The sequence below is a fragment of the Antrostomus carolinensis genome, unplaced genomic scaffold (assembly GCF_000700745.2).
Source record: "Antrostomus carolinensis isolate BGI_N321 unplaced genomic scaffold, ASM70074v2 scaffold8680, whole genome shotgun sequence".
In the NCBI taxonomy this organism is placed as follows: domain Eukaryota; kingdom Metazoa; phylum Chordata; class Aves; order Caprimulgiformes; family Caprimulgidae; genus Antrostomus; species Antrostomus carolinensis.
Genome location: NW_010287698.1, coordinates 17997 through 31136, shown reverse-complemented (window position 1 = coordinate 31136; position 13140 = coordinate 17997). Strand labels below are relative to the sequence as shown.

The 13140-nt window shown below is 46.0% G+C and overlaps 1 protein-coding gene across 1 annotated transcript; it reads right to left on the bottom strand.

Annotated features, from left to right (window-relative positions):
• Positions 1–9178: 9178 nt before the first annotated feature.
• On the bottom strand, positions 9179–12940 carry LOC104521758 (lysozyme g). Its single transcript, XM_010163852.1, has 5 exons — positions 12898–12940; positions 11990–12079; positions 10712–10908; positions 10322–10460; positions 9179–9309 (listed from the first exon to the last, which is right to left on the bottom strand). Exons 1-5 carry the CDS (start codon positions 12938–12940, stop codon positions 9179–9181), a joined length of 600 nt encoding a protein of 199 aa, XP_010162154.1.
• Positions 12941–13140: the final 200 nt, after the last annotated feature.

Genomic DNA, 13140 nt, shown 5'->3' with positions numbered 1-13140 from the left:
CTGTGGAAGCAGGCCCTGGCATTTCTCAGAAGCAGATTATACATTAACTGAAAGAGATTCATAGAGGCACTTCTCAGTGTGGGAGTGAGTGCTGGCTCATCCGCAAAAGCTTCACCTGAAGCATAACCCATGTTAAGCTCCTGAGAGGGCAGGAGATATCACACAGCCTGGGACAGGGTGGCTTGGTAACATTTTCAATTAAAGGCAAAACAATGACTAGCATGCCTTTTTTTTTTTTTTTTTTTTAACATCATGCTGCAGAGATGAACAAAACTTAGTCTATTTTTAATTAGTGTTTAACTACTTTATAAACTGTTTTTTAACTGTATTTAGGTGTTTTTTACCTGTAGGAGCATGACTTTGACTTGTTTCTACTGGATTTATTTATTTATTTATCCTTGTGTTTGTCCTTAGGTGTGTCCTGACTGGCATTACATCATTTTTGATGGCTAGAGAAACAGTGAAATAGTGAATGTTCCTGAATTGGAAGGCGGAAATTTGTTACCCTGCTGGGAAACATTTAAGCAATGCAGGAACGCAGTTGTGATTTATGTTACTTTTAGCAGTTTTTTATCTTCAGTAACAAGTAGTAAGGACCTCTTCCCTCTAAAAAAAGAAAAAAAAAAAGTCTCTTTTCCATTCTGGTAAGACAGTAGTTGAGAGTCTGACATATATTTGCTTGAAGTTCTCTCCATAAAGGAGAGAGACCCAAGGAGGTCAAACAGGACCCATCTGATGCAAAACAATGTTTAAGGCAGCATAAGGCAAATAAAGAATGTGCTTTTAAGACCTTCCTGCATTTCATAAAGAATCACACTTGCCAAATTGTAATAAAAGTTTTGAGTGGATTATCATTCACATGTTTTACTGCTGCAGACTTATTTTAGAAGCACCCATGGCTTCTTGGTGTTGGAGTTTGGATTAAATTAGCTTAGACCAAGTGGAACTTCTCTTCTTTTTCCCATGTAATTTTTAGGTAGTGTAGTCCCATCAGTAAACTATACCATTTCTGATACTACTGCTCTGATATTTTTTTTCTTTTCTGTAGTTATGGTTCATATTTAAGAAATTAACTTAAGACAGCAGTGTGGCAAAGCTCAGTTTTATAGTTTAGCATTTAAACAATCACAAAGGAATTAAGCCTGACAGTGCAGATCCGGGAGAGTAATGAAAGAAGGAAAACAGTGGCTGTGGCTTTTAGAGGGAAGAGGTTGCACCATCCTTTTCAAAACTCTGCTGATTTTGTTTATTGGTTTGGTTTCAAAAGCCCCCAGTAGTTTTTGCAGAAGCTCTACTTGTCCCATCAGCAGACGTAAAGCCCCATGCTGGTGAGCGCAAAGAGGACAGACATAAAGCTTACACAAATTGCACAAATTCTTTTCTAATAAGCTCATTTTTGCAAGCCTTAGGTCTTGCAAAGCTGAGTTGAGACTAGATAAATTCTCAAGTATCTTGGAAGTCTTGTTTATGACCTAAGTACAGCAAAGGCCATTCTTGTTATAAGATAAACACTACAGAGCAATACCTAAATGCTCTGTATTCATTGCTGATTAAAAATGAAAGCAAAAAAAGGGAAACTACATGTATTTTTGCATTTATGTGTTCATACCTGCACTACTCTGTCCACATGGCCATGACAAACCTGTTTACTCCTTTCTGTTTCCTGGTTGTCTGTTACGCAGTTGTAGACACATATACCTGTCCTTAGCGTGTTTTTTCTTGTCTAAGCCATCCCAGTTCTGCAGTCTTTTCAGGTCACATTTTTTTCACTTCTGATCATGGTTGTTGCTGCAGTTTTGAGGTTTTCCAGTTGCTCCCCATCTTCGCTGAGCTGTAGCTACCCAAACCAGACACAGTCCTTAGCTGAGGTCTTTCCAGTGGTGACTTCACATGTCTTCCAGAGGGTTACGCTGCGTGCCTTCTCATGTGGTAGTCGCCTTCATACCACAGCAGGATACTTCTGCCCTCCCCACTCCCATCTCCCACCCCACTGCCTTGCTCTGGCCCTGGGCTGGGGATGCTGGTTGTGTCAGTCCCCAGGCTGGAGGGCAGGAGATGGTCACCTCCCTCTTTTAGAGGGATCTCTGCAGTGAACATCTGCTGTGAGGTTTGCAGCCATCTTTGTGTGTACCTTGTAAAGACATGTGTTAAGACAATTATATCTTTGCTAAGGCAAATTACAAAGCTTTGTAGGTTTTTTTCTTAAGAAGAAACAAAAAGGCGGATGTTGCTAACACATATTTGTTACATGGCTACCTGAAAACCCTGCTACATCAACTGCCAGGAGGTAGAAAGTACTGAGGTGTTCATGTTTAACTGTAGAGTAACAACAAAGAGGAAGACAGGCAAAAACAGCAGGAGGCCTGCATGGATGGACAGAAAGCTTCTGAACAAACTTAGGATCAAAAAAGAAGTCTGCAGAGGGTGGAAGGAAGGACAGGTAACCTGGGAGGAATACAGAGAAATTACCTGAATGGCCAGGGATCAGGTTAGGAGAGCCAAGGCCCTGACAGAATTAAATTTGGCCAGAGATGTCAAGGGCAACAGAAAAAGCTTCTACAGGTATGTCGAGGAGAAAAGGAAAACTAGGGAAAATGCAGGCACTCTCTGGAAGGCAACAGGCATCTGGTCACCCAGGACATTGAGAAGGCTGAGGGTGCTCAATGACTTTTTTGCTTCAGTCTTCATCGGCAAGGGGTCGTGCCACACTGCCCAAGTCCTAGAGAGCAAAGGAAGGGTCCAGGAGAATGAAAAACCAATGACTGTAGGAGAAGATTGGGTTCAGGAGCACCTAAGGAAGCTGAAGGTGCAGAAGCCCATAGGACCTGATGGGATGCATCCGTGGGTCCTGAGGGAACTGGCAGATGAAGTTGCAAAACCACTATATTAGAAGTTACATCATTGGAGTTACATCAATGGGGTTACGACATTGGTTGAAGACCTTGTTAAAAGTGCACACTGCTGGCTCATGGCCAGCCTGCTGTCCACCAGGACACCCAGGTCCTTTTCCACAGAGCTCCTGTCCAGCAGGTCAGCCCCCAACCTGTACTGGTGCATGTGGTTATTCCTCCCCAGGTGTAGGAGTCTGCACTTGCTATTGTTGGACCTCATCAGGTTCCTTTCCACCCAACTCTCCAGTGTGTCCAGGTCTTGCTGAATGGCAGCACAGCCTTCTGGTGTGACAGCCACTCCTCCCAAATTCGTATCATCAGCAAACTTGCTGAGGGTGGACTCTACCCCTACATCCAGGTCATCGAAGATGTTAAACAAGACCAGACCCAGTACCTACCCCTGGGGAACACCACTAGTTACAGGCCTCCAACTAGATTCTGTGCCACTGATCACAACCGTCTGAGCTCTGCCAGCCTGCCAGTTCTGAGCCCACCTCACTGTCCACTCATCTATCCTATACCTTCTAAGCTTTGCTACAAGCATGTTGTGGGATATGGTATCAAAAGCCTTGCTGAAATCAAGGCAGACAACATCCACTGCTTTCCCCATTTTTTTATCTCTAAAAGCAAAGCCCAGCTTTGTGGGGCTTCAGATACCGAAGTGCGACTTAATATGCCAGGTGAGTTGTTTCAGTCCAAAACCATTATACCCAAGGTGCTGGCACCACTGTTTTGCTGACTCCCTTGCCCATCCCTTGAGCAACTGTTGCCTAAACTGTGTTGGTGCTCCCAGAGCCAATGTGGGGAGCTCCTCTGTGCGGTAAGCTCTGCAGCATCTGTGTGAGCAGCTCCTTTATTGTCACTCACCATGTGTGCCAAGAAGATTACATCTACATTTTCCATTCTCCCCTCTGGCTGCAACTTCACAGAGCCACAGAAGCGTGGAGTGACCAAGGTTGGAGAGGACCTTGTGAGGTCTCTAGCCCAAACTCTTGCTCAAAGCAGTGTCAACTTTGAAGCTAGGTCAGGTTTTTCGGGTCCTTGCCCTATCTTGTTATGAACACCTCTGAGGCTGGAGATTCTCTAGCCTCTCTGTGCAGCCTGGTACAGTGCTTAACCACCCACCATTTTTTGTGAAAAACTCTTTTTCTTTCATGCAGTCCTAATTTGCCTTGTTGCAACATGTGACTGTTGCCTCTGACCCTCTTTCTGTGCACCTCCAAGAAAAGTATGACTATCATCTTCTCTATAGGTAGTTGAAAATGTCCTCCAAAAGCCTTGTCTTCTCCAGGTTGAGCAGAACTAGGTCCCTCGGCCTCTGCTTGTATAACTTGTGCTCCAGTTGGTGGCCTTCACTGGACTACAGCATGTTAGGGTCCATTTTATACTGGAGAGTCTAAAACTCAGCACAAGTGCCAAGTAGATGGGAAGGATCACCTCCCTGGACCTGCTGGTGATGCTTTTCCTAACACAGCCCAGGGGGCTATTGACCGCATTTGCTGCAAGAGTGCATTACCCACTCGTGGTCAACTTGTTGTCCACCAGGACCCCAAGGGCTTTCTCTGCAGAGCTGCTTTCAAACTGACTGGTTCCCAGCATGTACTGGTGCCTGGATGGATTCATGGACAACAGTGTCATTCAAAGGGTGGACGTACCTCCTGTCACTCCTGTTAAACAGCTGGGGATGCTTGGCCTGTGTAAGGAAAATGGATTGCAGAAAGCAGCCAAGCTCATGTGAGCTCCCCAGGCAGCATCTCCTGGAGATGCTGGAGGCAGTTCAGGAGTGACCAACCACCAGTGTGACCCACACAGTATTTCTGACATTTGTCTGACATCTCCAGTTTAAAGGGGGATCAGTCTTGCCCTTTCTGGCCTGGATAAAATGTGAGGTTGTTTTTAGCAGGAGGAAAACCCCGTAAAATCAGCCTAGTACTTTGGGGTGTGGTCCTGAGTGTGCTCAAGGCAACCACCAGAGAAGCACGGTCCTGGGAACGTTGCTGGCTAGGAAATCCCAGCCCACTTCTTCAGTGAGTAGTGAAGCAAAACAATCTTGGTTACTCAGCACCGCATTGCTCTGGTGGCATTTCCCTTTGTTTTCTGCATCTCTCAGAGAGAGCAACACGGACACATGGCTCAAACCGATCCAGCTCGTGTTCAGAGTCAGTCATCAGAGCAATCTGTTTGCCCACGTGGCTTACAGCTCTGGCCCGTGGGGACTTGCTTTTGGCAGTTGTTTCCTACTGCTTCAGTTACCCCTGAAACAGGTTGGTTGATTGCTCCCTCTGCCTGGTGTCTATGAAAGCCAGTCACTGCCGCCCCAGATGTACTACAGATCCCTGCCTGAGCCACAGAGGGATCAGACCGTACCTCCTGCAGATTAACAAGGGGATGAGAGAGAAGATTTACCATCTCACATTTGCTGTTTATTGTAAGAAGAACATTTAAATACACTTCCCAATACTGACCTCAGTTGTAAACACAAAGTATAGGACCGCAACAGAGAAGATTTTGCTTCCCCGTCTGTAATTTGTTGTCTTTTCGATTTGCTGACTACAGATTCTCATGCAGTGGTGTTGGCCTGGAAAGGTCCTTAAACAACACCTACTGCATTTTCCATTCTACAACAGTATGGTGTACAGCTGCCTTTATCGATTGGTCTTGTTTGTTCTTTAAAATGCCCACTGAATGTTGCATCGCTTCATTACCTTGACAGTTTTTTGAAGTATCTGACACAAACCTGCTGCCAAACTCGATGCTATACTTGCCTTACCCTCGAGGGGAAGGGAAGGACATGAGTCATTGCCCTCTATTTCTTTTGCATATTAGAAAATCATAACTGTGTTCTCTTTCTCTTTTCTGGAGGAAAAAAGCAAGTCTAATGCCTTTTTTTGATATAGACTGGACCTTCCATTTGAGTTGTGCTCCTGAGCACATTTTTGTTGGTGTGACACACCCAAACACTGTAGCTGAGCCTCACTGATGCTGACAGCTGTACAGCTCAGAGGAGAATTACCCCAAGTACTTCATAACACTGCTATGACACAGATAAATCCGCAAAAGGGATTTTACCTCCTTTTTTTTTTTTTTTCTCCTTCCCCCCACCCCTCTGGCATCTGCTCCTTTGGTTCCCACTGGACCCCCCCAAGACCTTTCTGTGGGATGGTTGCCCACCTGCTCCTCCCCTGCTTATGCCCCTACTTGAGCTCCTCAAGTGTTTTGCACTTGTGTTTACTTTATTTCAGTACTTGGATTCCTAACAGGTTTTCATAGTTTTTAAACTGTTAGTGGAAGTGCCCTTCACATATGAGGGCACTTGAGGTTGCTGTCGAAGGTTTATCAAGCTCATGATGTGGCACAACCACAGCTTCTCTCTTGGCCACTCTACCTGCTGAGATAAGGACTTCAGTTGGTCTGAGGTGGTTTTTCCTTGCCAAACCAGGCTGCCAGAGCCCTTCTGACTGTTTCTTGCTGCTTCGTTGTCCCCCAGGTACTTGTGAAACAATCATTCAGTCCTTCACTCTAGCATCTTCCTCAGTGTTGCAGCCAGGTGTCCTGGTCTGTGATTCCCTGAAACTTACCCCTCTGATTCAGCTTTTCTCTTTCCTTACCTGTGCTTCTGCTTTTTCTGATATGTTACTTGGTGTCAGGTCATTTGCTTTGCAAGCTGACTGGTTTTTTTTCATAGACCACTAGTCAAAAGAGTGACTAAGAGTGTGACTGCAGCAGCCTTGTGTACACCAGCCAGATGAGTAACTTCCAGTAACATGGACACAGGTGACCAGAAAAAGATTGAAGGGGAAAAGCAATCTCAACTCACTGCTTGTCAAGATAGCTTTTGCTCAAATCTTAGGGCACTATGCCAGTGTTAAACTTATTTACTCCTTCCTGATGATTTATCAAGTAATTATATGTCAACTCATTTTTCCTCGGAGATTTCCCTTACTTGCTACAGAGTGCTGATACCCTAAAATAATATTTGCAACAAAATACAAAATTCCCATAATTGTGACTTTTAAACAGACTTTAAAAATAGATAATCCTTCATGGCAATGCTGCACAAGCCAGCAGGCAGAATGGGTGTTGCTGCCATAACGTGAAGCAGCAGCTGCATAGGTAATGCATGCAGAAATTGGGCTCCTGAGGAGCTCCCAAATCCCCAGGGGTGGCGATACCAGTATGATGATAGGGAGCCTGCTGGCAGCAATTAAGGGTGACATGAAGGGAACCAAAGAAAGCTCCACTCTTGTTGGCCCTCCAAACTCAAAAAGCAACTTTGTACACATAGGCAGCAATGAGATTCCCTGCCCCATTTGGAGTTTATATTGCTCTACCAAAAATGCATTAATAGATTTTACATAAGAGATTTGTATAACAGAGAGGTTTATATAACATAACATAACATAACATAACATAACATAACATAACATAACATAACATAACATAACAACATAACATAACATAACATAGCAGACTTCAACATATGAATTTTATGTAAGCTGTTTCAAGTAGAGGGGATTAAACCATGTGATCTGTTTCACAAATTTGTATTACAAAGTAATAATTTTACTAAAATTACCTTAATATAGTGCAGAATTCACTAAAGACTAAATAATATAGAGTTTAATACCTCTGGTTGCTCAACACTGAACTGTTTTCTGTAGACTTAAAAAAAAAATCAGTAATATTAGAGACATCCCAGAGCTCCCTCTGGTCTCCAGAGATGATAAAATGAGTTTGCTTGCAAAGACTTTTATCATGCACAATCCTTGCCATGTCGATAAGCAGATGAGTGAGTGGCCAGACAAGGAGCACAGCATTAAAATTTCTCTGCTTGCAGAAGCTGTCTCCAAACCAGCTCTCACAGTGACTGCATCGACCCTGCCTGAGAGCCCAGGCACACGCGTAGCACAGCCCTGTGCTGCTGGGCAGGGGTCACCAGGCACATCGCTTCTGCGTTGGCAGTGGCGACAGCCAGCAGAAAGGTGCCCTGACGCCTCCAAAACGGTTATTCAAAAGGCTAAATGTGAACGTCCTTATTCCCTTGTTCAGAGTTCTGGGCGCAGCAGCTGGGCTTGGGCTGCCTCATGCCCTGCCACCCAACCCAACTCTTCTCACCCACCCCAGTCTGTAGCACCATTTTCCCTTGCTGTTCTCAAATTGAGCTTTAAACCCATTCCAAGAATACTGAACTGGGTTATTGACTAAAGCTGCAGGTTGCTGCCCACTGGGCCCCATGAAATTAAAAAAAAAAATAAAATTGGGTTCAACATTTCTCTTTATTTTCTCTCTTATTCTCTGTATTATTCTCAGTAAACCCATCCACATTGAAGAGCACTTTCAAAAAGAGTTTATAAACCCAGAGCTAATTCTCTCCTAATTAGAAGTCAGGATTCCTGGCAGAGGAACAGATGCTGAAACACTTTTCAACTTGGAGGAAACCCAGCATAAAGGTGCCGAAGATAAAACAGGAAAAGTTGTGAGGTTTTTTTTACCAACACTATTGTTGTGATACAGCTCCTGGGGAAGGTACATATGGTGCCAGCTCCCACTCAGAGGGCTGCTCTCTAATGGAAAGGTATTTTGCACGCCTGCTATGGCACTTGTAGTACTTCCCATTCAGAGGCTTTCCCATGGTGTCAGGCTGCTTTTCACCCTGAAGAGGTCTCCAGGGACACCATGGCCACAGGCTCCATGGCTTGGGAGACTACCAGAAGCATGTTTAGCATTGTCCCCTACAAGGCTGGCCATGGGAATACACAGCTAGTGCAGAAACATGCAGAGACCAGAGACTCATCGAGAAGTCTCTTCATTGCCCAGTAACTAGCACACTCAAGGGGACAGAAGATTTCAGCTTGGTGGGTTCTCCCTCTTATCAGCCATCAAGAGGGGAGGAGATAGATGGAGGAGATGGGAAGAGAACAGCTAATGCCCAGGGAAAGCTGCCTGCGTGCCTGCACCTGGGGGATGCACGATCAGCCCTGGATTCAGCTTTGAATGGGAAGAGGCACCTTCCTCACCCGACATTTAAACACTGCTGGTCCGCCCCATCTGCCTTTCAGAGGCCCCAGACTTGTGGTTTCTCATCCCTGTGGGCCCCCTGGAAGGCAGCACTGAGCTTGCCTGTCAGTAAGTGGTGGCTTGGGGTTTGCTGGAGCGAGTGAGTTGCTGATGACAGTGCCACCAGCATCAATCCTGCCAGGAACCCTGAGGAACTGCTCTGGGTCCTATGATCACTATTGAGGTGGTCTTTGTAGAGAAGAAGCTTGATGGTGGGGTGGGTTTATGAACTAGAACCCATGTGTCTTAAAGTACTGGGCTCGTCTAATCACGCTGTTGACGTAGTAGTTGTCTCTGTCACATGGGTCTTCCTCATAGACCTGGAAGTTGCTCATTTTTGCACGGTAGGTGCAGATTCCCCCTGGAAAGAGTTAAGAAGGAGTTGTTATGGGTTTATAAGTAAGAAATAGGTATTTAAAAGTAAAAATTCCTAGCCAAAAGGGCCATGCATCTTATCAAACTTACACAACTGCTTGGGAAACTGCTAATTGTGCATTCTTGTTGAAAAGTGACTAATTTTGCAAAATCCTTATTTCTATAGTAAAGGAACCCATGACTTTCTCCAAATGCAGGTGGGGAAGGCATATTAGTCCCAGAAAAGGGTGTAATCTAAAAAGGCAAGGATGGGAGACCAAGAAATAACATAGGGTGAAGAAAACAACATGAAGATAATACAGACTACAAGCAAGCCTAAATCCCAACTTCCTTGACACAATCAACTTAATAGCCTGCCACGATAAGCCTGTTATGTTGCGGTGCCTCAATTTCTGCCTTCCCCAGTGGCTTTTGGTTTCTACTTTATTTATCCACTTGACAGCGATTTCACTTGTGGGATGAACAGAGAAGAGGATAACTGGAGCCCTGTTCACATTCACTGAGCACAATGCCTTTTCCAGGAATCCTGGATCCAGCCATTCACCAGCGGTGGCCCAGCTGCTCAATGTAGTGGCCCTCTGTGGGCGTTTGTCACTGAAGTCAAGGGGCAACCTGCTAAGGCTGTGCCCAACACCTTTGCCCAGCCCTACATGCAATGCTTCCAGGCTGGGTGGGTTTCCCACTGCTTCCTACTGCAGCAAGTCTAACAAGGAGCTTGGTCCCCTACCACAGTCTCTCTTCTGCAAGCAGAAATATGGATGCTTTGCACTGGGGGCCTATGTCTATCTTCAGACCTCTTGCTGGTCTGCTGTTTTGGGATTGCCTCTTTTAAACTAGAAAACCCTTGTTTTGGTGGGTTGGGGGTTTTTTTGTTTTGTTTTCTTTTATTTTCTCGTAAAATCTGACAAACTGATGCTCTTTTTTCCTTAAAAGTGACACCAACAAATGCACAGCACTCCCATCAGTCACTGTATTCTAGTATATAACCCATTGCGTACCTCTCAGCTGCTGGTCCCAGGTCCAGGTAGGATGTCTTGCCCGTACTTCATTAATTGCAAGAACCAGGATAGTTGAGCACTGATTTATGTGTTCTTCACTATCCCACACTCCAAAAGGGTGGTGTTGCTGCCCACCAAGCTAGAAAAGTCAAGCAAGGAAACAGGTTTCCCTCTGAACACAACCACCACTGTAGCTTCCCCCTCTTTGTGCTCCCAGGCTGTGACTCCTGGAAGTGACCTAATTCAGGATAACACTTAAGCACAACCTCTGATGTCGAGAGAATGGATTTAAGTGCTGTCTCAAACACAGAACAGTTATCTGCTAAGGTAAAGCCTTGGGATGTGCACTCCATTGCTGCTCTGTTACTCACACTTATGGCCCCGATGTACCTGCATCAAGCCATACTTGTGCCGGTCCTCATTCCAGCCGTTGTCCAGGAGCAGCCCGACACGGCTCTCCTGCGAGATGATGGCAGCAATGAGTGCTGGGTCCAAGCACAGGTTTCTGGCTACTCTCTTAATCGGCATCTCGTATTTCCTCAGGCGCACGATGTCTGCCTCAGCAGTCCTCCGTACCATGGCGGGTCCTGCGGCATGGGAAAAGGCAGACTTACACACCCCCCCATCCAAAACCCTCACTTTCTCCTTCAGTGGGTGCATCAAAGGAGTAACTCGAGTTTTCAAGAAAACACAGCTACACTGAGATGGGCAGTGGCACTTGAGGAACAAGCACAGCCCTGTTGGCTCTGGCCACAGCCAGGGAGCTGCTGTGCCAGCACATGAGGTGATGAGGGGAAGAGGGCAGTTTCTCAGGAGGTGAGACCAGCCATTTGTGGTCCTCTTCTGCTGCCATACTGCTGGAAATGCAGCTCTGGAGTCAGGAAAGTGAAATTTCAAATTGATTTTTAAAAAAGTGAGAGATGTGTTACTAGTGACCAGCCAAACTGCAGTAACAGCTTTGTTATCAGCCTGTGTATAGAAAGGTGGGGCTTTTTTGAAGTAGTTTTGTAACAGTTTGGAAACAAGCAAGAGAATTCAGATCCATGCTTGGACAACTGCATTCAGGTGTCCAAGGTGCCTACATTCGAGGTATGTGGCAAAGCCCCTGTCAGTCCCTGTCAGTCTCTGGAGTATGAATCTGTCACAGTCAGCTGTGCAGTGACATGGGTCATTAATACAAGGCAAGAAAGAGGGAAATAGGAAGGAGTTACCAAAACCAGATCACCCAGAGGCAGGATGGCTACAAACCCTGGGACCTGCAAAATGTGTCTCCAGCAGGTCACCACTGGCCAGATCAGCCGACATGCCAGCACTGAGGACCTGGCTCTGGGCATCTTCCCCTTCAAGCTGAGAGGCTCTGGGGTTTTGTCAGGATGCTAATGCTAACGTCCTGGCTGATGAAGAAGCTGTTTTGACTGAAAAGGGATTGTGCTATTTTCCTTTGCTTAGAGGTTAGAGGCTGAGGATCCTGACTGTGGGTTTGTCGTCCTGCTTCCCACCAGGCCTGGAGGCTTCACAGCACTTGCCATTTTTGGGAGGGAGGTGTTGCTTTCTCCCTTTTGGCTAATTGAATAGCTGCACCACATTTAATTTAGTGATAAAGGAAGGCGAAGCATCTCTCTGTCAGGTACAAACAGGTTGACAAATCAAGCAATGAATGATACCTACCACAGTCTGGGGCTCTTACGGCTGTACAGGAGATCATGGGGGCTTGAAGAGCACTTATATCACCATAGCAACTGTAACTCATAGATGGAGCTGAAAAATTAAATGGAGGCGTTTGAACACGTAAGATATCAGAGCAATATCATACAGTGTGCTGCGAGTGAGTACAAGTCAAGCATGAGGGATTCATCCAGATCCATAACCCACATCACCTTGTGTTGGCCACTCTTGTATCATTGCCACTGCTTTCCATCAGTAACATTATCAAACAAAGCTAGAGAACAGAAATTTGTTCTTTTCTAATTTGTTGAAGCAAGTGAAACTAATGACAATTTACATGAGTGGGTATCTGCCCCATTAGGTCTAAAGGTTGGTTTGGGAGAGGGGGACAACAGCATCTGCACTTATTTCTGAGGGTTTTTTCCATTCACTGCCCTCCAGTGTCCATGACCCCTCAGACGACAGCTGGTGGTACCCGAGCACCCTGGCTGGAAACATCTCCTGTATCCCTCCGTAACTTGGTGAGGAATTAATTCAGGGGAGTGCTTGCTTCAGCCTAGGCACATTACCCTGCCCTCTCAGTAAGTGAGGAATGAACAGCCTCCATCAAACAGCCTGCAACATTTGTGAGACCATTTCTGAGTAGGCAGAGAGATCAGATAAGGTTAGCTGGGAAAATCAAGAGTCTGTGACACCCTTTTGGTGTCAGTCCTGTACTCCAGACATGCTGGTTTAAAGGATGCAGGTGGGTGACAAGCAGCCTCAAACAGCAGCCAAGGACCTTCAGCCACACGGGGTTTTTACAGCACCCTACAGAAAGGGGACCTCAGGCCTGACTGCATGCCTCCTCTCCTCTGCAAACTGTTCCCAGGGTGCTTTCAGCAGCAAACCAAATCCAAACCCTGGCTTACCGACAAGGGCCGTAAGGCCCAGCAAGAGCAGTGTGGGGATCATGGCGATGGCTCTCCTCAGCTGCCCCAGGAGACCTGGAAACACAGTGGTTTGCAAAACATGAATAAATCAGTGCTGATTTTCAACAGTTTCCACCTCGAGGCTCTGGACGTGGGTGGCAGTAGCTGAAGATGGGGTTGGGGAGCAGAGGCACTCCTCTGCAGCATGCTCCCCACTCCCTCCAAGCACAGAATGCAGCCACC

Excerpts from the sequence above, each read along its gene's own strand:
- LOC104521758 (XM_010163852.1), bottom strand. The coding sequence starts at position 12,940 with ATGATCCCCACACTGCTCTTGCTGGGCCTTACGGCCCTTGTCG. Across the intron at positions 12,080-12,897 it reads GGGCCTTACGGCCCTTGTCG|CTCCATCTATGAGTTACAGT; the intron begins GTAAGCCAGGGT and ends TTAATTTTTCAG. Across the intron at positions 10,461-10,711 it reads ACAAGTATGGCTTGATGCAG|CTTGGTGGGCAGCAACACCA; the intron begins GTACATCGGGGC and ends TGACTTTTCTAG.